Below are 26,106 nucleotides of genomic sequence, written 5' to 3' on the forward strand. Positions count from 1 at the left end.
TTTATTTGATCCTGCAACATACTATTCATTGATTACTTAGAACAGTGCATAAGCTCATTCACCTCAACTGGCCAAAAAAGCAAAAAAGGGAAGATAAACATACTCTAGAGGGTTTTCAAAAGGTGTCTGTGCAGTGTCTGAAATAACAAAATCCTGCAAATTCTGCTAGAAGAATTACACTTTTAAAATGAATATAGTACATGTAATTTTATGATTTGTTTTTGTATTACAATGCAATAGATATATAATATGCAAATGCAACAAAAATGACATTACTTTCTTTTTATTAAAAAAATGTATTAAGCAGACAACATTCCAAGAATTTTAGCTTTGTGATTGGTCAATCTGCTGGGATTCACAAGGATCTTGCTATTGTGATTTGAGAAGCTGCTCACAGCCAGGTTTCTGCTTTCAAGTACCACCAGAATAGCTGCTAACAGACAGCTTTTCTCATGTATTGTGCAGCAATTTCTATTACAATTACGGCACTGTTGTCTTTCAGACAAAAGGAATTCTTTTTATACCACTCACGGTAATTAACAGAGATTTAGTAATATATACATATTATTTCACATCATCTATGAAAAATCTAATTAAAAGGTGCTGTACTGTAGAAGTAAAGAGTAATTAAAGATGAATGTCAATATGACTTCATAATTTTTGTAGGCAGAACTAGGCACAGCTCTGTTTCTACACTGGTAAAATGTTATTCTGGTGCTGGACGTTATATACTTAAATTCTTGTTAAACAATTTCCAGTCATAACTTGCTTTTAAAGCAGTTCAAATGAAGAATAACATTCAAACAAAATGTCTCACTCTTGCAATATTACAAGGTCCGTGCTTTTATAATGCCCTCAAAATGTCTCTGTGTTATTTGTTATAGGGGACACAGGCTGGCAGTATCACCGTCGCACAGGCCGGACCTGCTAGTGGTTCAGCAACATCTCCTTCCAGCTCCGTCCAACTTGCTTTCTCAGGACTGTAACAAATAGTAGATGACTTGTAGGCACCCTACAATATAGAATATAAAACTGATACAATTAGTTAATGTTAACCTTCTACATTTTAACAGTTACTGTATGGATACAATATAAAACTATATAAAAAAGGCAATATGGTTAAAATTGCTTTATCCTAAAAAGAAATACTTTTACTTTTTTCCCCTAAGGACCATAGATATATAAAACCTTAAACTGAAGCTTCCAAAAAATGGCCATAAACATTGCATTTATTTGCAAACAATACAATGATTTAATGACAACCTTAGATAATATTTATAAAAAGTAAGTCACCATCTTAAGCTAAAGCTTAATAAGTCATTTTATTCAGGACAGGAACATCCATTTTAAAAAAATTACTTAAAGGGACATTAAACCCAAATTTTTCTTACATGATTAAAGATAGAGAATACAATTTTAAACAACATTCCAATTTACTTCTATTATCTAATTTGCTTAATTCTTCTGTATGGGAAGAGACCACAGCTGCATTCCTTACTTGTGGGAAATACTTGGGTGTCTTTGCCACCAGGAGAAGGCAAAGACACCCAAGGCAAAGGCTTAAATACCTCCCCCACTTCATCATAACCCCAGTCATTCTGCCGAGGGAACATGGAACAGTAGGAGAAACATCATGGTGAAAAAGGTGCCAGCAGAATAAATTTAAATTTAGGGCCGCCCATTGGAGAACACGGGCGGGAGCTGTGGACTCTTCCCATACAGAAGGAAAGGAAATTATCTGGTAAGTCATAATTTATGTTTTCCTTCTTAATATGGGAAGAGTCCATAGCTGCATTCCTTACTTGTGGGAAACATATACCCAAGCTCTAGAGTACACAGAATGCTAACAGGAGGGAAAAAAGAGAGGCGGACCCTAATCTGAGGGCACCACAGCCTGCAAAACTTTTCTCCCGAAGGCTGCTTCAGCAGAAGCAAAAACATCAAACTTGTAAAATTTGGAAAAATTATGTAAGGACAACTAGGTAGCCGCCTTACAAATCTGATCCATAGAGGCCTCATTTTTGAAGGCCCAAGAGGAAACCACTGCTCTCGTAGAATGAGCCGTAATCCTCAGAGGAGGCTTATGTCCCGTTGTCTCAATGCTAAACGAATGACACTCTTCAGTCAAAAAGATAAGGAAGTCGAAGAGGCCCTCTGACCCCCACGCTTCCTGGAAAAGAGAACAAACAGAAAAAGAAGTTTGTCTAAATTAATTTGTGGCCTGAAGATAGGACTTCAAGGCAGAAACCACATACAGAATTACGTTGAAAACGTTCCTTCGTCGAAGGATTAGGACATAAGAAAGGAACCACAATCTCTTTATTGATGTTGCGAATTGACACAACCTTAGGAAGAAAACCTAAGTTGGTACATAGATACTCACAGATACTCTGCGCGCAGAAGCAATAGCCAGTAGAAAGGGAACTTTCCAAGACAACAATTTAATAGCTACTTCATGCATAGGCTCCAACGGAACATGTTGCAAAACTTTAAGAACAAGATTTAAACTCAAAGGAGGAGCAATAGATCTAAACACAGGTCTGATCCTAGCAGAGCCTTAACAAATGAATGCACATCTGGAAGTTCAGCGAATCTCTTGTGCAGCAACACAGACAGGGCCGAAATCTGTCCCATCAGGGGACTTGCAGAAAAGCCCTTTCCAGTTCATCCTGGAGAACAGAATAAGTAGGTCCTCCACACCTTATTATAGATGCAATGAACAATCAGTTTACGAGTTTGACATGTTGGAAAGCAAGACATGTTGAAGCTAGCTTGCAATGTCTCTGGTCCGTTAGAATATTCCCATTCTAATATAGTACCCATGATTCTATCCTGGTACTTGATACAAGAGGACTCTCTCTATTTATCTTCCATCCATGGGATCAGAGGAGAGATTCCGAATGGTCCACTCTTCTAAATATTTCTTGGAGTCGTAGCTAGACCAAAGTAAGTGCAATAAACTGGAAGTGCTGGTCCAGGGACGCAAATCTTAGGAACTGGAAGTGGTCCTTGAGGATTGGTACGTGAAGGGAGCATCCTTCAGATCTATTGTGGTCATGAACTGCCCTTCTCGAACGAGGGAAAGAATGGACATATTGCCTCCATCTTAAATGAGGGGACATATAAAACAGAATTTATGCTTACCTGATAAATTACTTTCTCCAACGGTGTGTCCGGTCCACGGCGTCATCCATTACTTGTGGGAATATTCTCTTCCCTAACAGGAAATGGCAAAGAGCACAGCAAAAGCTGTCCATATAGCCCCTCCTTGGCTCCTCCACCCCAGTCATTCGACCGACGGTTAGGAGAAAAAAAGGAGAAACTATAGGGTGCCGTGGTGACTGTAGTGTATAGAGAAAGACATTTTTCAAACCTGATTAAAAAACCAGGGCGGGCTGTGGACCGGACACACCGTTGGAGAAAGTAATTTATCAGGTAAGCATAAATTCTGTTTTCTCCAACATTGGTGTGTCCGGTCCACGGCGTCATCCATTACTTGTGGGAACCAATACCAAAGCTTTAGGACACGGATGAAGGGAGGGAGCAAATCAGGTTACCTAAACGTAAGGCACCACGGCTTGCAAGACCTTTCTCCCAAAAACAGCTTCCGAAGAAGCAAAAGTATCAAATTTGTAAAATTTGGCAAAAGTGTGCAGAGAAGACCAAGTCGCTGCCTTACATATCTGATCAACAGAAGCCTCGTTCTTGAAGGCCCATGTGGAAGCCACAGCTCTAGTGGAGTGAGCTGTGATTCGTTCAGGAGAATGCCGTCCGGCAGTCTCATAAGCCAATTGGATAATGCTTTTCAGCCAGAAAGACAGAGAGGTAGCCGTAGCTTTTTGTCCTCTCCTTTTACCAGAGTAAACGACAAGCAAAGATGAGGTTTGTCTAAAATCCTTTGTTGCTTCTAAATAGAACTTTAAAGCACGAACTACATCTAAATTGTGTAACAAACGTTCCTTCTTTGAAACTGGATTCGGACACAGAGAAGGAACAACTATTTCCTGGTTAATATTCCTGTTGGAAACAACTTTCGGAAGAAAACCAGGCTTAGTACGCAAAACGACCTTATCTGCATGGAACACCAGATAGGGTGGATTACACTGCAAAGCAGATAATTCAGAAACTCTTCTTGCAGAAGAAATAGCAACCAAAAACAGAACTTTCCAAGATAGTAACTTGATATCTATGGAATGTAGAGGTTCAAACGGAACCCCTTGAAGAACTGAAAGAACTAAATTTAGACTCCAAGGAGGAGTCAAAGGTCTGTAAACAGGCTTGATTCTGACCAAAGCCTGTACAAAAGCTTGTATATCTGGCACAGCTGCCAGTTGTTTGTGTAACAAGACAGATAAAGCAGAAATCTGTCCTTTTAGAGAACTCGCTGACAATCCCTTATCCAAACCTTCTTGAAGAAAGGAGAGGATCTTAGGAATTTTAATCTTAGTCCAGGAGAATCCCTTGGATTCACACCAACAGATATATCTTTTCCATATTTTATGGTAAATCTTTCTAGTCACAGGTTTTCTGGCTTGGACCAGAGTATCTATCACAGAATCTGAAAACCCACGCTTGGATAAAATCAAACGTTCAATTTCCAAGCAGTCAGCTGTAGAGAAACTAGATTTCGATGTTCGAATGGACCTTGTATTAGAAGATCCTGTCTCAAAGGTAGCTTCCATGGTGGAGCCGATGACATATTCACCAGGTCTGCATACCAAGTCCTGCGCGGCCACGCAGGAGCTATCAGAATCACTGAGGCCTTCTCCTGTTTGATCCTGGCTACAAGCCTGGGGAGGAGAGGGAACGGTGGAAACGCATAAGCTAGGTTGAACGACCAAGGCGCCACTAATGCATCCACTAGAGTCGCCTTGGGATCCCTGGATCTGGACCCATAGCAAGGAACCTTGAAGTTCTGACGGGACGCCATCAGATCCATGTCTGGAATGACCCATAATTGAGTCAACTGGGCAAACACCTCCGAGTGGAGTTCCCACTCCCCCGGATGGAAAGTCTGACGACTCAGGTAATCCGCCTCCCAGTTGTCTACTCCTGGGATGTGGATTGCAGATAGGTGGCAGGAGTGATCCTCCGCCCATTTGATGATTTTGGATACCTCTCTCATCGCCAAGGAACTCTTTGTTCCCCCCTGATGATTGATGTAAGCTACAGTCGTCATGTTGTCCGACTGGAATCTTATGAATCCGGCCTTCGCTAGTTGAGGCCAAGCCTGGAAAGCATTGAATATCGCTCTCAGTTCCAGTATGTTTATCGGAAGAAGGGACTCTTCCCGAGACCATAGACCCTGAGCTTTCAGGGAGTCCCAGACCGCGCCCCAGCCTAATAGACTGGCGTCGGTCGTGACAATGACCCACTATGGTCTGCGGAAACTCATTCCATGAGACAGGTGATCCTGGGACAACCACCAACGGAGTGAGTCTCTGGTTATCTGGTCTACTTGAATCTTTGGGGACAAGTTTGTATAATCCCCATTCCACTGCTTGAGCATGCACAGTTGTAATGGTCTTAGATGAATTCGAGCAAAAGGAACTATATCCATTGCTGCCACCATCAATCCTACTACTTCCATGCACTGAGCTATGGAAGGCTGAAGAATAGAGAGAAGAACTTGACAAGCGTTTCGAAGCTTTGATTTCTGACTTCTGTCAAGAAGATCTTCATTTCTAAAGAATCTATTATTGTTCCCAAAAAGGGAACTCTTGTCGACGGATACAGGGAACTCTTTTCTACGTTCACCTTCCACCCGTGAGATCTGAGAAAGGCTAGAACGATGTCTGTATGAGCCTTTGCCTTGGAAAGAGACGACGCTTGAATTGGAATGTCGTCCAGGTAAGGTGCCACTGCAATGCCCCTTGGTCTTAGAACCGCTAGAAGGGACCCGAGCACTTTTGTGAAAATTCTGGGAGCAGTGGCTAGTCCGAATGGAAGAGCCATGAACTGATAATGTTTGTCCAGAAAGGCGAACCTTAGGAACTGATGATGATCTTTGTGGATAGGAATATGTAGATACGCATCCTTTAAATCCACGGTAGTCATATATTGACCCTCCTGGATTGCAGGTAAAATTGTTCGAATGGTTTCCATTTTGAACGATGGAACTCTGAGAAATTTGTTTAGAATTTTTAAATCCAGAATTGGTCTGAAGGTTCCCTCTTTTTTTGGAACTACAAACAGATTTGAGTAAAACCCCTGACCTTGTTCCACAGTTGGAACTGGGTGTATCACTCCCATCTTTAACAGGTCTTCTACACAATGTAAGAATGCCTGTCTCTTTATTTGGTTTGAAGATAAGTGAGAAATGTGGAACCTTCCCCTTGGGGGTAGTTCCTTGAATTCTAGAAGATAACCCTGAGAGACTATTTCTAGTTCCCAGGGATCCTGAACATCTCTTGCCCAAGCCTGAGCAAAGAGAGAGAGTCTGCCCCCTACTAGATCTGGTCCCGGATCGGGGGCTACCCCTTCATGCTGTTTTGGTAGCAGCAGCAGGCTTCTTGGCTTGTTTACCCTTGTTCCAGCCTTGCATTGGTTTCCAAGCTGGTTTAGTCTGGGAAGCGTTACCCTCTTGTCTAGAGGCTGCAGAGTTAGAAGCCGGTCTGTTCCTGAAGTTGCGAAAGGAACGAAAATTGGACCTATTCTTAGCCTTGAAAGGCCTATCTTGTGGGAGGGCAAGGCCCTTTCCCCCAGTGATATCTGAAATAATTTCCTTCAATTCTTACCCTTGAAAGGAATATTAAGCAATTTTGTCTTGGGAGATACATCCGCCGACCAAGACTTTAGCCAGAGCGCTCTACGCGCCACAATTGCAAACCCTGAATTTTTCGCCGCTAATTTCGCTAACTGCAAGGCGGCGTCTAAAATAAAGGAATTAGCTAACTTGAGTGCGTGAACTCTGTCCATGACCTCCTCATATGGAGTCTCCCTACTGAGCGACTTTTCCAGTTCCTCGAACCAGAACCACGCCGCTGTAGTGACAGGAATAATGCACAAAATAGGTTGAAGGAGGTATCCTTGCTGTACAAAAATCTTTTTAAGCAAGCCCTCCAATTTTTTATCCATAGGATCTTTGAAAGCACAATTGTCCTCAATGGGAATGGTCGTGCGTTTGGCTAATGTAGAAACCGCCTTCTCGACCTTAGGGACTGTTTGCCATGTGTCCTTCCTGGGGTCAACCATGGGGAACAATTTCTTAAATATAGGAGGAGGGACAAAAGGTATGCCTGGCTTCTCCCACTCCTTATTCACAATGTCCGCCACCCTTTTAGGTATCGGAAAGGCATCAGGGTGCACCGGGACCTCTAGGAACTTGTCCATCTTGCACAATTTTTCTGGGATGACCAGATTGTCACAATCATCCAGAGTAGATAGCACCTCCTTAAGTAATGCACGGAGATGCTCTAATTTAAATTTAAATGTCACAACATCAGGTTCTGCCTGCTGAGAAATTCTTCCTGTATCAGAAATTTCTCCATCTGACAAACCCTCCCTCACTGCCACTTCAGACTGGTGTGAGGGTATGACAGATAAATTATCATCAGCGCCCTCCTGCTCTACAGTGTTTAAAACAGAGCAATCGCGCTTTCTCTGAAATGCTGGCATTTTGGATAAAATATTAGCTATGGAGTTATCCAATACTGCCGTCAATTGTTGCATAGTAACAAGCATTGGCGCGCTAGAAGTACTAGGGTTCGCCTGCGTGGGCATAACTGGTATAGACACAGAAGGAGAGGATGCAAAACTATCCCTACTTCCTTCATCTGAGGAATCATCCTGGGCAACCTTACTAAATGTGACAGTACTGTCCTTACTTTGTTTGGACGCTATGGCACAATTATCACATACATTTGAAGGAGCAACCACCTTGGCCTCCATACATACAGAACATGACTTATCTGAAGGTACAGACAGGTTAAACAGGCTTAAACTGGTTAATAAAGCACAAAAACCGTTTTTAAACAAAACCGTTACTGTCTCTTGATATGTTAAACAGGGCACATTTTATTACTGAATATGTGAAAAACTATGAAGGAATTATCCAAACTTTACCAAAATTTCACCAGTGTCTTAATGCATTCAAAGTATTGCACCCCAATTTTGAAGCTGTTAACCCTTAAAATGCGGAAACCGGAGCCGTTTTGCAATTTAACCCCACTACAGTCCTAGCCACAGCCTTTGCTGCGACTTCACTTATCCCAGGGGGTATACGATACCAATTCCAGCCTTCTAGAAACGTTTTCTGTGGATACCAGACCCTCTCACATGCAGTTGCATGCACTGCACTCAAAAGAAACTGCGCAATAATGGTGCGAAAATGAGGCTCTGCCTACTACAGAGAAAGGCCCTTCCTGACTGGAAGGTGTCTTAACTAGTGCCTGGCGATAAAAACGTTCCCCAAATATTAAAAAGTTTGAAATCCACTTCAAAACCTTAATAATAACTTAAATAAACAATCAATTTAGCCCTTAAAAGTGTCCACCAGTTATTAGCCCATAATAAGCCCTTTATTCTATCTGAGTCTAAGAAAATGGCTTACCGATCCCCATGAGGGAAAATTACAGCCTTCCAGCATTACACAGTCTTGTTAGAAAAATGGCTAGTCATACCTTGAGCAGAAAAGTCTGCAAACTGTTCCCCCCAACTGAAGTTCTCTAGGCTCAACAGTCCTGCGTGGGAACAGCAATTGATTTTAGTTACTGCTGCTAAAATCATAATCCTCTTTTAAACAGAACTCTTCATCTCTTTCTGTTTCAGAGTAAATAGTACATACCAGTACCATTTCAAAATAACAAACTTTTGATAGAAGAATAAAAAACTACAACTAAACACCACATACTCTTCACCATCTCCGTGGAGATGCTACTTGTTCAGAGCGGCAAAGAGAATGACTGGGGGGGGGGGGGGCGGAGCCAAGGAGGGGCTATATGGACAGCTTTTGCTGTGCTCTTTGCCATTTCCTGTTAGGGAAGAGAATATTCCCACAAGTAATGGATGACGCCGTGGACCGGACACACCAATGTTGGAGAAAAACTTAATAAAAAGTTTAAGCACTTTAGGTCCAGAATCGGACAGAAAGTTCCCTCCTTCTTCGGGACCATGAAAAGGTTTGAATAGTATCCCAAACCTCTCACTGCGATAGGCACCGGGACAATAACTCCTAGGAGGACAGATCCCGTACGCACCCCAGAAAGGCTCTCCTCCTTTCTGGTCAGGAAGACAGGAGAGAGAGGAGGAATCAGCCCTTGGATGGCTGAAACTTGAAACCTATCTTGTAACCCTGAGCTATGACCTCCAGCACCCATGGATCCTGCACATCCCTGAACCAAGTGACTAAAAAGAGCGACAGACTGCCCCCTACACAATCCAGAAGGACCAGGGACCACCCATTCATGATGACTTAGACTCGGCGGGCTTCTTACTCTGCTTGGATTTATTCCAGAACTGAGCCAGCTTCCAAGAGCTCTTGTTTTGCTCTGGCCTAGCAGAAGACTGCTGACATGGGTTTTATCAGAACGAAAAGAAAATGAAAATTGTCCCTTAGACTAGTTCATATTCTCTTGTGGTAGGAGGGCACCCTTGCCCCCTGTGACCGTGGAGATAATTGAGTCCAGGCCTGGACCAAACAAAATCATTCCCTGAAAGGGGAGGGAAAGAAGTCTAGACTTAGAAGTCATATCCGCAGACAGTAAAAGCTGAAGCCGTATCATTCAGACGAATAATCTGCATATTAGCATCAAAGATAAAAGAATTAGCAAGCTCAAGGCTGAAATTCTTTCCTGAAGACCGTCGAGGGGACCCTCCCCCTCAATCAAATACTGTAAGGAGTCACACTAATAGGTAACTGCTCCAGCAACCGCGGCAACAGCTGCCGCCGGTTGAAAAACAAATATCCCGTATGTAGAAACATCTTTCTTTACACAGTTTCCATCTTTTATCTCTGGGCTCCAAAAACGAAGAGCTATCCTCAAGCAGGATAGTAGTACGTTTAGCAAGGGCAAAGATAGCGCCATCCCTTTTAGGGACAGAACCTTACAACTCCATAGAGAGTCCAGGACCGGGAACAATTTGTTAAAGGGAGAAGAGTCTTAATAATGTTCGCCATCTAACAGGAGCAGGGAAGGATAAGGTACCATCCGGTCCTTAAACTCTATCCAATTTAGGAATCAAAGGTTCATCAGGCAATTTAGCCTCTGGAACCTCTGAATTTGCCAAAAACTTCCTTTAGAAGAAAGCGCAAATTCCTAAAACCAAAGTCTGGTTCCTCCGCAGCCGGAGGTTTAGAGGCAGCAGACTCTGACCCAGAATGTTCATACTCTGAAGTCTCAGAAAGAACTTCCTCCTCGGATAACGTATCAGTTAAATCCAATAAATTATCTGATGTACTCTAGGAAGGAATGCGATATGTAACCTTTCGCTTGCACTTGGCAGGGCGAGGTAAAGCATTAAAGGCCGCAGACACCGCTGTCTGAACTACGCAGTAACGTCTAGAGAAAAAAAGGCCCCCTCCAGATGGCGTATCAGCAATACTACGTGAAACTGCATGTGTAAAGAGAGAAGAATGTAGGGTACGCACCTCACTGGACGACAACTCCTCAGAGGTGGACGACTCAGTGGTATCAAACATGTTTGATATTATCACATTATCAAGGCATATGGAACATAATTAAGAGGGCAGATCTAAGGCCTCCTCACAATATAAACAGGAATTACTCTTCAGGAATAGAGGCCCTCTAAAGTAACAGAATCCTCCATCGCTAGTGCAATAAGCAGAGAACTATAGAAATAAAACACTTATTTTATTCACAAAAACGGCACCCTTATACCCCAATGGCTGAGGCACTCACCACCTCCTATGACCCAGACAGTACAGAGATTTATGACTCCTCTCTGATAAACACCTGGTCAGGAAAGAGGGAATAAAAACAATGCAGGACCATCTCTGCTATGAGAAAAAGCGCACCAAACTTGTAAGCTGCACAGCTCTCAAAGTGAAAGTGAAACCTGTATATTCCATAACAGCCTATGAGCCTATAACATCTCACAGATAAAAGCAGCATAACATCAAATAAACATATAAGATTATTCCCCCTCAGGAGATATTAACCCTTGATTCTATACAGATAAAAGGAGTCACACTGTGACCCTGTCTTCTTGCGTTATCATACATGTATAAAAACATAATTTATGCTTACCTGATAAATTTATTTCTCTTGTAGTGTGTTTAGTCCACGGGTTATCCATTACTTATGGGATATATTCTCCTTCCCAACAGGAAGTTGCAAGAGGATCACCCAAGCAGAGCTGCTATATAGCTCCACCCCTCACATGTCATATCCAGTCATTCGACCGAAACAAGACGAGAAAGGAGAAACTATAGGGTGCAGTGGTGACTGGAGTTTTAATTAAAATTTAGAACTGCCTCAAAAAAAGACAGGGCGGGCCGTGGACTGAACACACTACAAGAGAAATAAATTTATCAGGTAAGCATAAATTATGTTTTCTCTTGTTAAGTGTGTTCAGTCCACGGGTCATCCATTACTTATGGGATACCAATACCAAAGCTAAAGTACACGGATGATGGGAGGGACAAGGCAGGAAATTTAAACAGAAGGAACCACTGCCTGTAGAACCTTTCTCCCAAAAACAGCCTCAGAAGAAGCAAAAGTGTCAAATTTGTAAAATTTTGAAAAGGTATGAAGTGAAGACCAAGTTGCAGCCTTGCAAATCTGTTCAACAGAGGCCTCATTCTTAAAGGCCCAGGTGGAAGCCACAGCTCTAGTAGAATGAGCTGTAATTCTTTCAGAGGGCTGCTGTCCAGAAGTCTCATAGGCTAAACGTATTATGCTACGAAGCCAAAAAGAGAGAGAGGTGGCCGAAGCCTTTTGACCTCTCCTCTGTCCAGAATAAACGACAAACAGAGAAGAAGTTTGCCGAAAATCCTTAGTTGCCTGTAAGCAGAACTTCAGGGCACGGACTACGTCCAGATTATGCAAAAGACGTTCCTTCTTTGAAGAAGGGTTAGGACATAATGATGGAACAACAATCTCCTGATTGATATTCCTATTAGAAACAACCTTAGGTAAAAACCCAGGTTTAGTACGCAAAACTACCTTGTCTGAATGAAAAATCAGATAAGGAGAGTCACAATGTAAGGCAGATAACTCAGAGACTCTCCGAGCCGAGGAAATAGCCATCAAAAACAGAACTTTCCAAGATAAAAGCTTAATATCAATAGAATGAAGGGGTTCAAACGGAACACCCTGAAGAACTTTAAGAACCAAGTTTAAGCTCCACGGGGGAGCAACAGTTTTAAACACAGGCTTAATCCTAGCCAAAGCCTGACAAAAAGCCTGGACGTCTGGGTTCTCTGCCAGACGTTTGTGAAAAAGAATAGACAGAGCAGAAATCTGTCCCTTTAACGAACTAGCGGATAAACCCTCTTGTAGAAAAGACAATATCCTAGGAATCCTAACCTTACTCCATGAGTAACTCTTGGATTCACACCAATGTAAATATTTACGCCATATCTTATGGTAAATTTTTCTGGTAACCGGTTTCCGAGCCTGTATCAATGTATCAATAACCGACTCCGAGAAACCACGCTTTGATAGAATCAAGCGTTCAATCTCCATGCAGTCAGCCTCAGAGAAATTAGGCTTGGATGGTTGAAAGGACCCTGAAGTAGAAGGTCCTGCCTCAGAGGCAGAGACCATGGTGGACAGGACGACATGTCCACTAGGTCTGCATACCAGATCCTGCGTGGCCACGCAGGCGCTATCAGAATCACTGATGCTCTCTCCTGTTTGATCCTGGCAATCAGACGAGGCAGCAATGGAAATGGTGGGAACACATAAGCCATGTTGAAAACCCAAGGGGCTGCTAGTGCATCTACCAGCACCGCTCCAGGGTCCCTGGACCTGGATCCGTAACAAGGAAGCTTGGCGTTCTGGCGAGAAGCCATGAGATCCAGTTCCGGTTCGCCCCAACGAAGAATCAGTTGAGCAAATACCTCCGGGTGAAGTTCCTACTCCCCCGGGTGAAAGGTCTGGCGGCTTAGAAAGTCCGCCTCCCAGTTCTCCACGCCTGGGATGTAGATCGCTGACAGATGGCAAGAGTGAGACTCTGCCCAGCGAATTATCTTTGAGACTTCTAACATCGCTAGGGAACTCCTGGTTCCCCCTTGATGATTGATGTAAGCCACAGTCGTGATGTTGTCAGACTGAAATCTGATGAACCTCAGTGTTGCTAACTGAGGCCAAGCTAGAAGAGCATTGAATATCGCTCTTAATAATGTTTATTGGAAGGAGTTTCTCCTCCTGAGTCCATGATCCCTGAGCCTTCAGGGAATTCCAGACTGCGCCCCAGCCTAGAAGGCTGGCATCTGTTGTTACAATCGTCCAATCTGGTCTGCGAAAAGTCATTCCCTTGGACAGATGAATCCGAGACAACCACCAGAGAAGAGAATCTCTGGTCTCCTGGTCCAGATTTAGTAAAGGGGACAGATCTGAGTAATCCCCATTCCACTGACTCAGCATGCATAATTGCAGCGGTCTGAGATGCAGGCGCGCAAATGGCACTATGTCCATTGCCGCGACCATTAAGCCGATTACTTCCATGCACTGAGCTACTGATGGGCTTGGAATGGAATGAAGGACACGGCAAGCATTTAGGATTTTTCATAACCTGGACTCCGTCAGGTAAATCTTCATCTCTACAGAATCTATAAGAGTCCCTAGAAAGGGAACCCTTGTGAGTGGTAACAGAGAACTCTTTTCCATGTTCACTTTCCACCCATGCGACCTCAGAAATGCTAGAACTATCTCTGTATGAGACTTTGCATTTTGAAAACTTGACGCTTGTATCAGAATGTCGTCTAAGTACGGAGCCACCGCTATGCCTCACGGTCTTAGTACCGCCAGAAGCGAGCCCAGAACCTTTGTAAAAATTCTCGGGGCCGTAGCTAACCCGAAGGGAAGAGCTACAAACTGGTAATGCCTGTCTAGAAAGGCAAACCTTAGGTACTGATAATGATCCTTGTGAATCGGTATGTGAAGGTAGGCATCCTTTAAGTCCACTGTGGTCATATACTGACCCTCTTGGATCATGGGTAGGATGGTTCGAATAGTCTCCATTTTGAATGATGGAACTCTTAGGAATTTGTTTAAGATTTTTAGGTCCAAGATTGGTCTGAAGGTTCCCTCTTTCTTGGGAACCACAAACAGATTTGAGTAAAATCCTTGCCCTTGTTCCGTCCGCGGAACTGGGTGGATCACCCCCATTACTAGGAGGTCTTGTACACAGTGAAGAAAAGCCTCTTTCTTTATTTGGTTTGCTGATAACCTTGAAAGATGAAATCTCCCTTGTGGAGGAGAAGCTTTGAAGTCCAGAAGGTATCCCTGAGATATAATCTCCAACGCCCAGGGATCCTGGACATCTCTTGCCCAAGCCTGGGCGAAGAGGGAAAGTCTGCCCCCCACTAGATCCGTTTCCGGATAGGGGGCCCTCTCTTCATGCTGTCTTAGGGGCAGAAGTAGGCTTTCTGGCCTGCTTGCCCTTGTTCCAGGACTGGTTGCTTTTCCAACCCTGTCTGTAACGAGCAGCAGTTCCTTCCTGTTTTGGAGCGGAGGAAGTTGATGCTGCTCCTGCCTTGAAATTACGAAAGGCACGAAAACTAGACTGTTTGGCCTTTGATTTGGCCCTGTCCTGAGGAAGGGTGTGACCCTTACCTCCAGTAATGTCAGCAATAATCTCCTTCAAGCCGGGCCCGAATAAGGTTTGCCCTTTGAAAGGAATATTAAGCAATTTAGATTTAGAAGTTACATCTGCTGACCAGGATTTAAGCCATAGCGCTCTGCGCGCCTGAATGGCGAATCCGGAGTTCTTAGCCGTTAGTTTGGATCAGATCCGTCACCCACAGAATGAAGCTCTCCGTCCTCATGTTCTGCAAATTGTGACGCAGTGTCAGACATGGCCCTCATATCATCAGCGCGCTCTGTCCTTAACCCAGAGCTATCGCGCTTGCCTCTTAACTCAGGCAAATTAGATAATACTTCTTTCATAACATTAGCCATATCTTGTAAAGTGATTTGTAAGTGCCTTGATGTGCTTGGCGCCACAATCTCACGCACCTCCTGAGCGGGAGGCGAAGGTACTGACACGTGAGGAGAGTTAGGTGGCATAACTTCCCCCTCGTTGTCTGGTGATAATTTCTTTACCGGTAAAGACAGACTTTTATTTAAAGTAACATCAATACAATTGGTACACATATTTCTATTGGGCTCCACATTGGCCTTTAAACATAATGAGCAAGCAGATTCATTTGTGTCAGACATGTTTAAACAGACTAGCAATGAAGCTATCAAGCTTGGAAATTTCTTTCAATAAGTTTACAAGCAATATAAAAAACGCTGCAGCGCTTTTAAAAACACAAAAAAACTGTCACAGTTGAAATAACAATGAACTAATACGGTTATAGCAACCAATTTTAAACAGTAAATGTATGAAATTAGCAGAGGATTGCACCCATTAGCAAAAGGATGATTAACCCCTCAATACCCAAAACGGATAATCAATTTAAGATTTAACGCTTTTCTCACAGTCAAACACACTGTCAAAGGTCTGCTGTGACTGATTACCTCCCTCAAAAATGAATTTTGAAGACCCCTGAACTCTCTGGAGACGTCCTGGATCAAAGAGGAAGAAGCAGGAAGACTGTGCTAGAATTTTAACTGTGCAACAAGGCGCTAAAAAAAGGTCCCTCCCACTCATATCACAACAGTGGGAGACCTGATATAACGGTGTCTATGCAGAAATATACGTTAGCCATGTGGAAAAAAATCATGCCCAAAAAGATTTATCACCAAAGTACCTCACAAAACGAATAACATGCCAGTAAACGTTTTAAAAAACAACTTTCCAGTGTCATGCAAAGTTATCACTAAGCCTGCTACCAGTCGCTTCTACTGCAGTTAAGGCTCATACATTTATTTCAGTACTAACAGTATTTAAAGTTAAATTCTAGTCCCTAGAAAATAACTCAACTGCGCATACATTTATCAGCCTGATACCAGTCGCTACTACTGCATTAAAGGCTGTACTTACGTCATATGGGTAACAGCAGTGTTTTCATAGTCAATTCCATTCCTAGAAAATATTTTAGTGCACATACCTCATTTGCGGGGGACCCCGCATGCTATTCCCTTCTCTGAAGTTACCCCACTCCTCAGAATGTGCGAGAACAGCCAGTTGATCTTAGTTACGTCTGCTAAGATCATAGAAAAAACGCAGGCAGATTCTTCTTCTAAATACTGCCTGAGAGAACAAACAGCACACTCCGGTGCTATTTTAAAATAATAAACTTTTGATTGAAGAATGTTACTCCTATCTCCTCTCACAACCTCCTTTGTTGAGACTTGCAAGAGAATGACTGGGTATGACATGTGAGGGGTGGAGCTATATAGCAGCTCTGCTTGGGTGATCCTCTTGCAACGTCCTGTTGGGAAGGAGAATATATCCCATAAGTAATGGATGACCCGTGGACTGAACACACTTAACAAGAGAAAATGAAACAATCTTACCAGAATCTATGCCGTGGAACAGTAACAGGGCCCTTCAAGTGTGACAGATAGTAGAGTCGCTTCTGACATGGACTTGAGAGAAGAAAGCAGGCAGAAAAACTTGTCAACGCTGTTTGCTTATGGAGCTGTTAATATGAGTCCGGAGGGTTTCGCAGAAAGACTCTCCCTGCATCTCCGGACTCTAACTTTCATCCATGCTCTCACTGAGAGGCTGACAGGACTACTTAAAACTCCAGTCCCATCTAGAAGAGTACTACCCTCCATAAGAGACTACTCCGAAATCTTCTGACACTTCTCTGGGGGAGGTATTTAAACCTTTAGCTTGGGTGTTTTTGCCTCCTCCTGGTGGCCAGGTTCAGTATTTCCCACAAGTAAGTAATGCAGCTGGGACTCTTACCATACAGAAGGAAAGGAAATTACATGGTAAGTCATAATTTATGTTTTTTCAACAAAGGACATCTAAAGAATGAAGCAAATTAGATAATAGACTCTTCCCATATTAAGAAGGATGATAGCAATGCACATAGGTGAGCCAATCACACGAGTCATCTATGTTCAGCTGCAAATCAGCAGCTATTGAACCTGTCTAGATATGTTTTTCAGCAAATTATATCAAGAAAATGAACACATTAGATAATAGAAGTAAATTAGAATGAAAAAATATGGGTTTTCATGTCCCTATAAATAAAAGAAAAATCCTGCTAGATGTCCATTTATGTTATGTCATAACATGGCTGGATGATTGCTCCAGATCCCAAAACTCAAGCTGGGAAGTACCACTATATAAAACAGCAGCTGGTGACATTATATAACTTCAGCAGCTGCTGCTACTATATAACTGCTGCAGCTTCTGCCACTATATAACTTCAGCAGCTGCTTCTACTATATAACTGCTGAAGCTGCTGTCACTATATAACTTCAGCAGCTACTGTCACTACATAACTTCAGCAGCTACTGTCAGTATATAACTGCTGCAGCTGCCATCACTATATAACTTCAGCAGCTGCTGTCACTATATAACTTCACCAGCTACTGTCACTATATAACTGCTGCAGCTGCCATCACTATATAACTTATGCAGCTAATGTCACTATATAACTGTTGCAGCTACTATATAACTTCAGCAGCTGCCATCACCATATAACTGTTGCTGCTATTGTCACTATATAACTTCAGCAGCTGCTGTCACTATAAAAACTTCAGTAGCTACTATCACTATATAATTTCAGCAGGTGCTGCTACTTTATAACTTCAGCAGCTGCTGTCACTATATAACTTCAGCAGCTGCTGCTACTTTATAACTTCAGCAGCTGCTGTCACTATATAACTTCAGCAGCTGCTGCCACTATATAACTTCAGCAGCTGCTGTCACTATATAACTGCTGCAGCTGCAGTCACTATATATCTTCAGTAGCTGCTGTCACTATATAACTGCACCAGCTGCTGCTACTATATAACAGCTGCAGCCACTGTCACTATATAGCTGCTGTCACTATATTACTTCAGCATCTGCTGCTACTATATAACTTCACCAGCTGCCGTCACTATATAACTTCAGCAGCTCCGTCACTATATAACATCAGCAGAAACTGTCACTATATAACTTCAGCAGATACTGTCACTATATAACTTCAGCAGTTGTTGTCACTATATAACTTCAGCATCTACTGTCACTATATAACTTCAGCAGCTGCTGCTACTATATAACTGCTGCAGCTGCCGTCACTATATAACTTCAGCAGCTGCTGTCACTATAAAACTGCTGCAGCTACTGTCACTATATAACTGCTGCAGCTGCTGTCACTATATAACTTCAGCAGCTGATGCTACTATATAACTCCTGCAGCTGCCTTCACTATATAACGTCATCAGCTGCCATCACTATATAACTTCAGCAGCTGCTGCTACTAAATAACAGCTGCAGCTACTGTCACTATATCACAGCTGCAGCTACTGTCACTATATAACTGCTGCAGTTACTTTCACTATGTAACAGCTGCAGCTACTGTCACTATATAACAGTTGCAGCTACTGTCACTATATAACTGCTGCAGCTACTGTCGCTATATAACTGCTGCAGCTGCTGTCACTATATAACAGCTGCAGCTACTGTCACTATATAACTGATGCAGCTGCTGTCACTATATAACAGCTGCAGTTACTGTCACTATATAACAGCTGCAGCTACTGTCACTATATAACTGCTGCAGCTGCTGTCACTATATAACAGCTGCAGCTACTGTCACTATATAACTGCTGCAGCTACCATCACTATATAACTTCAGCAGCTGCCCTCACTATATAACTTCAGCAGCTGTCATCACTATATAAGCAGTTGCAGACCATGTCTGAGTCTAAAGTTCTGTTGTTGATATTTATAATGAACTGTCCTATGATAGTCATAGTCATAAGTCATAATCACAGGGTGATATAATAAGGTGATCATAGCACTTTATTCTAAACATTGTTTGCAAATGTTTCAAGGTTTCTAGTGAAAAGGTTTCATATTCTTCAATACCTACCATACTCCAACTGTAGCCTCCGACAAGGTAAAACCGATCATCCAGCACTGCACACCCAGGCCCACTGCGACCTTCCAAAATAGGTGTCTGTAGGATATTCCACTGGTCTCCTTTTGGGTCATAGCATTCCACAAGCATGACATCCAAGTGAGAAAATCCTAAAAAGTGCCATAGCAATAAGCATACAACTCTAGGATGAAGAAACATACCCATAATGCTTAAACATAGCCCAGAAAAAATGCCTGAGAAGTTAGTCACTCCTTTTAGACTTTTATGCTCCTTTAATTTAGCAGGGGATAAACTCTCCGACATTCTTTTTTTCTGGACTATGTTTGAGAATATATTGTTTATGTAAGTTGTCTTTTTCATAACTGTAAAATTGCCTCTTTTGTTTTAGTCACATCAACACAGCTGATCTAGAGTTAGTACCTGATTAATGGGAGCTTCACATGTGTTATTTCTTATGTTGAGGGTGCACTAATGCAAGGTCTGCAGATTTCCAGGGTTCTCTCTTATTTGTCCAAACATGTTTACAGCTTCCTGGGTTCCCTTATTTATCTGCTCTAACAACATTTTTCTCCCATATTATTTACATGTAAAATCTTCATGGCAAATATTTAATATTGCACTCTTGCACTCTTATTTAGACTGTGCCTTAAATAAGAAACACAATTCATGGATTCATAATGTTGTTGAATGTATTTAGCTATACTGTGTGAATAATGATGATTTGTATGAAAAAAATGTGTTATATCAAATTGTAAAATAAAGTATTTTGTAGTTACTGTTTAATTTGTCACTTTCCCTTATCTTTTTCAAAAAAAAGTTTTTACCCTTATCGCAGGATGATTATGTTAAAGGAAAAAGAAACCCCCAAATTGTCTTGTAGTTATATGTAATCGCTGCACCTGCCGTCACTATATAACTGCTGCAGCTCCTACAGCTATAAAACTCTGCAGCTGCCACAACTATATAACTGCTGCAGCTCCCACAGTTATATAACTGTTGCAGCTCTTACAATTATATAACTGCTGCACCTGTCGTCACTATATAACTGCTTCAGCTGCCACAACTATATAACTCTGCAGCTGCCACAACTATATAACTGCTGCAGCTCCCACAACTATATAACTCTGCAGCTGCCACAACTATGTAACTGCTGCAGCTGCCACAACTATTTAACTCTGCAGCTCCCACAACTAGATTACTGCTGCATCTGCCGTCACTATATAACTGCTGCAGCTCCCACAACTATATAACTCTGCAGCTGCTACAAGTCTATAACTACTGCACCTCCCTTCACTATTTAACTGCTGCAGCTCTCACATCTATATAATTGTTGCACCTGCCTTCACTATATAACTGCTGCAGCTGCCACAACTATATAACTCTGCAGCTGCCACAACTATATAACTGCTGCAGCTCCCACAACTATATAACTCTGCAGCTGCCACAACTATGTAACTGCTGCAGCTGTCCCAACTATGTAACTGCTGCAGTTGCCACAACTATGTAACTGCTGCAGCTGCCACAACTATTTAACTCTGCAGCTCCCACAACTAGATTACTGCTGCATCTGCCGTCACTATATAACTGCTGCAGCTCCCACAACTATATAACTCAGCAGCTGCTACAAGTCTATAACTGCTGCACCTCCCTTCACTATTTAACTGCTGCAGCTCCCACATCTATATAATTGTTGCACCTGCCTTCACTATATAACTGTTGCAGCTCCCAAAACTATATAACTACAGCTGCCACAACTATATAATTGCTGCAGCTGCCACAACTATATAAATCTGCCGCTGCAACAACTATATAACTCTGCAGCTGCCACAACCATATAATTGCTGCAGCTGCCAGATCTATATAACTCTGCATCACCCACAACTATATAATTGCTGCAGTTGCCACAACTATATAACTCTGCAGCTGCTACAACTATATAACCAGCTTCCACAACTATATAACCAGCTGCCACAACTATATAACCAGCTGCAACAACTATATAACCAGCTGCCACAAATATATAACTGCTGCAGCTGCCACAACTATATAAATCTGCTGCTGCTACAACTATATAACCAGCTGCTACAACTATATAACCAGCTGCCACAACTATATAACCAGCTGCCACAACTATATAACCAGCTGCCTTAACTATATAACTGCTGCAGCTGCCACAACTATATAACCTTATTGCAAGATGATTATGTTAAAGGGAGCCCCAAAATGTTATTTTATGATTCAGATAGAGTATACCATTTTAAACAATTTTACTTCTGTTATCAAATTTGCTTCCTTTTCTTGATAACCTTTTTTGAAGAAGCAGGAATGCACTACTGGAAGCTGAACACATTGGTAAGCCAATGCCAGGAGGCATATATGTGCAGCCACCATTCAGAAATGAGCTCCTAGCTCCTGAGGCTACCTGTGCTTTTCAACAAAGGATACCAACAGAAATTAAGCAAATTAGATCATAGAAGTGAATTAGAAAGTTGTTTAAATTAAATGATTCATCTGAATCATGAAAGAAAACAATGGGCTGTATGTCCCTTTAACTCAGTAGTTCACTTATAATAAATATGGTAACTAAATAATATGAATCAACTTCAAACAGTAGCAGATCTAGACTGTTTAATATAATTACAGATATACCATTTTAGTATATCACATCCACACACTCCACTAGTCTAATAAAGCCTGTTCTCTGAACATGAGAAATACAGCTAACAGTCAGCTTGATGATTCAAGGGAAAGCAAATTAGATTTCAGCCATGCATTAGTCTTGTGACATCAGGTACATTTATCTCACATAGCTACTGAGTAATAGAAAAAATTCCCTGTTTTACTAGGGAAGAATATCTGTGATTGAAATAAAGTTTGAAGGGACACTGAACTCAATTTTCTTCTTTTGTGATTCAGATTGAGCATGCAATTTTAAGCAACTTTCTAATTTACTTCTTTTATCGAAATGTCTTCATTCTCTTGGTATCTTTATTTGAAAATCAAGAATGTAAAAGTTAAGATGCTGGCCCATTTTTGATGAACAACCTGGGTTGTTCTTGCTGATTGGTGGATAAATTCACCCATCAATAAACAAGTGCTGTCCAGGGTTTGAGCCAAAATTGGCTGGCTCCTTAGCTTAGATGCCTTCTTTTTCAAATAAAGATAGCATGAGAACGAAGAAAAAATTATAATAGGAATAAATTAGAAAGTTGCTTAAAATTGCATGATCTGAATCGCAAAAGAAAAAATTTGGGTTCAGTGTCCCTTTAAGGAAAAATTTCATCAGGTTATTTATAAAATATGTTGAACTGACCTTTTAAATGGTTTCCGCCAATTGCATACAGTCGATCATTCATTACTGCTAAAGCGTGTATAGCCCTCTTTGTGTTCATATCTTGTTTTCGGGCCCAAACGTCCATGACTGGGTCATAGCAGTATAACCACTGGACATATTCTCCATTGTGAACACCACCTGCAGATGGGAAAATCTATTAACAATCGTTTCCTTTTAAAAGTATGTGTTGTCTAATGCTCAGTCACTAAAAATGTATGCGTTGACTTCTACTCAGTCAATGAAAAAGTATGTGTTGTCTTATTCTCAGTCAATGAAAAAAGTATGTGTTGTCTTATTCTCAGTCAATGAAAAAGTATGTGTTGTCTTATGCTCAGTCAATGAAAAAGTATGTGTTGTCTTATGCTCAGTCAATGAAAAAGTATGTGTTGTCTTATGCTCAGTCAATGAAAAAGTATGTGTTGTCTTATTCTCAGTTAATGACAAAGTATGTGTTGTTTTAGTCTTAGTAAATGAAAATGTATGTATTGTCTTATTCTCAGTCAATGAAAAAGTATGTGTTCTCTAATGCACAGTCAATAAAAATGTATGCGTTGCCTAATACTCAGTCAATGAAAAAGTATGTGTTGTCTAATGCTCAGTCAATAAAAATGTATGCGTTGCCTTATTCTCAGTTAATGAAAAAGTATGTGTTGTCTTATTCTCAGTCAATGAAAAAGTATGTGTTGTCTTATGCTCAGTCAATGAAAAAGTATGTGTTGTCTTATTCTCAGTCAATTAAAAAGTATGTGTTGTCTTATGCTCAGTAAATGAAAAAGTATGTGCAGTCTTATTCTCAGTCAATTAAAATGTATGTGTTCTTTTAGTCTCAGTAAATGAAAAAGTATGTGTTGTCTTATTCTCAGTCAATGAAACAGTATGTATTGTCTTATTCTCAGTCAATGAAAAAGTATGTTTTGTCTTATATCTATCTGAATATATACACATATACAGTATCCCACAAAAGTGAGTACACCCCTCACATTTTTGTAAATATTTTATTATATCTTTTCATGTGACAACACTAAAGAAATTACACTTTGCTACAATGTAAAGTAGTGAGTGTACAGCCTGTATAACACTGTAAATTTGCTGTCCCCTCAAAATAACTCAACACACAGCCATTAAGGTCTAAACCGTTGGCAACAAAAGTGAGTACACCCCTAAGTGGAAATGTCCAAATTGGGCCCAATTAGCCATTTTCCCTCCCCGGTGTCATGTGACTCAGGTGTGAATGGAGAGCAGGTGTGTTAAATTTGGTGTTATCGCTCTCACACTCTCTCATACTGGTCACTGGAAGTTCAACATGGCACCTCATGGCAAAGAACTCTCTGAGGATCTGAAAAAAAGAATTGTTGCTCTACATAAAGATGGCTTAGGCTATAAGAAGATTGCCAAGACCCTGAAACTGAGCTGCAGCACGGTGGGCAAGACCGTACAGCGGTTTCACAGGACAGATTCTACTCAGAACAGGCCTCACCATGGTCGACCAAAGAAGTTGAGTGCATGTGCTCAGCGTCATATCCAGAGGTTGTGCACATGCTCAGCATCATATCCAGAGGTTGTCTTTGGGAAATATACGTATGATTGCTGCCAGCATTGCTGCAGTGGTTGAAGGGGGGGTCAGCCTGTCAGTGCTCAGACCATACGCCGCACACTGCATCAAATTGGTCTGCATGGCTGTCGTCCCAAAAGGAAGTCTCTTCTAAAGATGATGCACAAGAAAGCCCGCAAACAGTTTGCTGAAGACAAGCAGACTAAGGACATGGATTAATGGAACCATGTCCTGTGGTCACATGAGACCAAGATAAACTTATTTGGTTCAGATGGTGTCAAGCATGTGTGGCGGCAACCAGGTGAGGAGTACAAAGACAAGTGTGTCTTGCCTACAGTCAAGCATGGTGGTGGGAGTGTCATGGTGTGGGCCTGCATGAGTGCTGCCGGCACTGGGGAGCTACAATTCATTATAACATCCTGAGCGTTTCATCTGCAAAAAAAACCTGAAGAAGTCTGCACGTTCTTTGCAGATGAAACGTGTAGGGTTGTAGTTCAAGCTTTGTGACATATCTTTGCTTTTGTACGAACCACTCAGACTTGACAGCAGTTTGAAGCCGCAAAGCGGATTAGCGTCTTCCAATATAGCCACAAGATTAACAGGGTGTGACAGTTAGACATTACAAAAGACTGGACTTCTGCACCGGGTATACCTGATTAATTGGCAGTGATAAGTGGAGCGGGATCCTTTGCCGTAAGCTGTTCGAAACGTCTGATGTTCACGTGATATGCCTTTACTTGTTTTTAATGTAATAAGTGCATATTTAGCAGGGCTATGCGTGTATTAAGTTCTTACCCACTACCTTGAATCGTGCTGCATTGTGTGTTCTTTGTATTTTTCAGTTTTTTTTCTTCGATCCTGGACCAAAATACCAGTGATCTACACACAGCAGCAAACAAGGAGTATAAAGAGGGATTTTTTGGAGCTGTTATTGAAAAACCTTGGGACATTTGAGTCTCCTTCATTTGTGCCTGTCATCATTTATACGGAGGCATATTAACACGCAAGTACTAATATCTTACAGACTCCTCTGGACAGTCCATTTGATTTCCATATTAACTGTTATTTATTAATCAATTTTTTGTATGAATTTTAGCACATATTGATGTGATTATTAACACATTTTTTAGTATTTTTAGGACTTGGTCTATATTAAGTGCGCTGATATATTTTATCTGTTGGCTAAGTGAATCTGATTATCTGTTATCATTAGCGCACCACTTGTTATTGAGCTCATAGTGTGTTATTTTCCTTATTGTAAAATGAGTTTCCCTGCCTCTGCTAGTGAGCTGAACAGGAACGTTTTGTGCGTTTAGCTGGAAATTCTCTGCTAGGTCCGTCGTATTCTTTAAACATTTTCACCTGTAAGTCTCACTGTTTTTTCTCACAAACTAAAAAGGTTATGAGATTGTGTAAAAATACTCAAAACAATTATTATCCTAATAAATAAAATGTGTAAGAAAATAGAGGAGAGTGTATGAAATTATATGCTGCAAGCAGAGTAATCTGATTTGTATTGACTGCAGGATTTCATTTTTAAAGTGCGCTCCCTACTCACTTCGCTCTCCCCACAAAGTTTCCCTTCCAGTGAGCTCCAAGACTTTCTATAGGAGACATCTTGCAACTCACAAAGGAGGGCAGCACCTGCAATGTTAGTGTGGTCTTTCACATTCCATCAGGCCCCTTCTCTCAAAATATATTCCCATGCAACAACTTTGCACTGCTTCTGACATGCACCTCTCACACCCCATTAGCACTTCCTCTCATGTATACATATAAGACTTCTAAAGTTTTCAGGTAGCATTGCAAGTATTTCCTTTCTTGCCTTGTTCAGTAGTTAACTCAATTGTGCTCAACTACGGAAACCCTTTAAACTGACCTGTTGGGTCTTGACTGGAGAAACACTGATTGTTTGGAGGCCCTCCTGGAGGCAAAACCCTATAATCTGCCTTTTTGGTTATTAATAATAATAATAATAATAATAATAATAATGATAACAATAGAATTATGGGATTTGCAAGGATACAGAATGCTAGCTGGTGGATTACTAGAGAAGCCACTTCTATATTCTGTTCCTTGTTTGTCAACTAACTCAGA

At 41.5% G+C, this 26,106-nt stretch overlaps 1 protein-coding gene across 1 annotated transcript in view; it reads right to left on the reverse strand.

Annotated features, from left to right (window-relative positions):
- Positions 1–267: 267 nt before the first annotated feature.
- Positions 268–26,106, reverse strand: part of KLHL14 (kelch like family member 14) — a 219,496-nt gene continuing 193,657 nt past the window's right edge. Inside the window, exons 7-9 of the mRNA XM_053715007.1 lie at positions 22,437–22,595; positions 19,115–19,272; positions 268–1,012 (exon numbers count right to left, since the gene is read on the reverse strand). Coding sequence (XP_053570982.1) covers positions 872–1,012; positions 19,115–19,272; positions 22,437–22,595 — 458 coding nt within the window. The 3' untranslated portion in view covers positions 268–871. The remainder of the gene's footprint in view (positions 1,013–19,114; positions 19,273–22,436; positions 22,596–26,106) is intronic.

This window comes from Bombina bombina, chromosome 5 (genome assembly GCF_027579735.1).
Source record: "Bombina bombina isolate aBomBom1 chromosome 5, aBomBom1.pri, whole genome shotgun sequence".
Taxonomy (NCBI): Eukaryota; Metazoa; Chordata; class Amphibia; order Anura; family Bombinatoridae; genus Bombina; species Bombina bombina.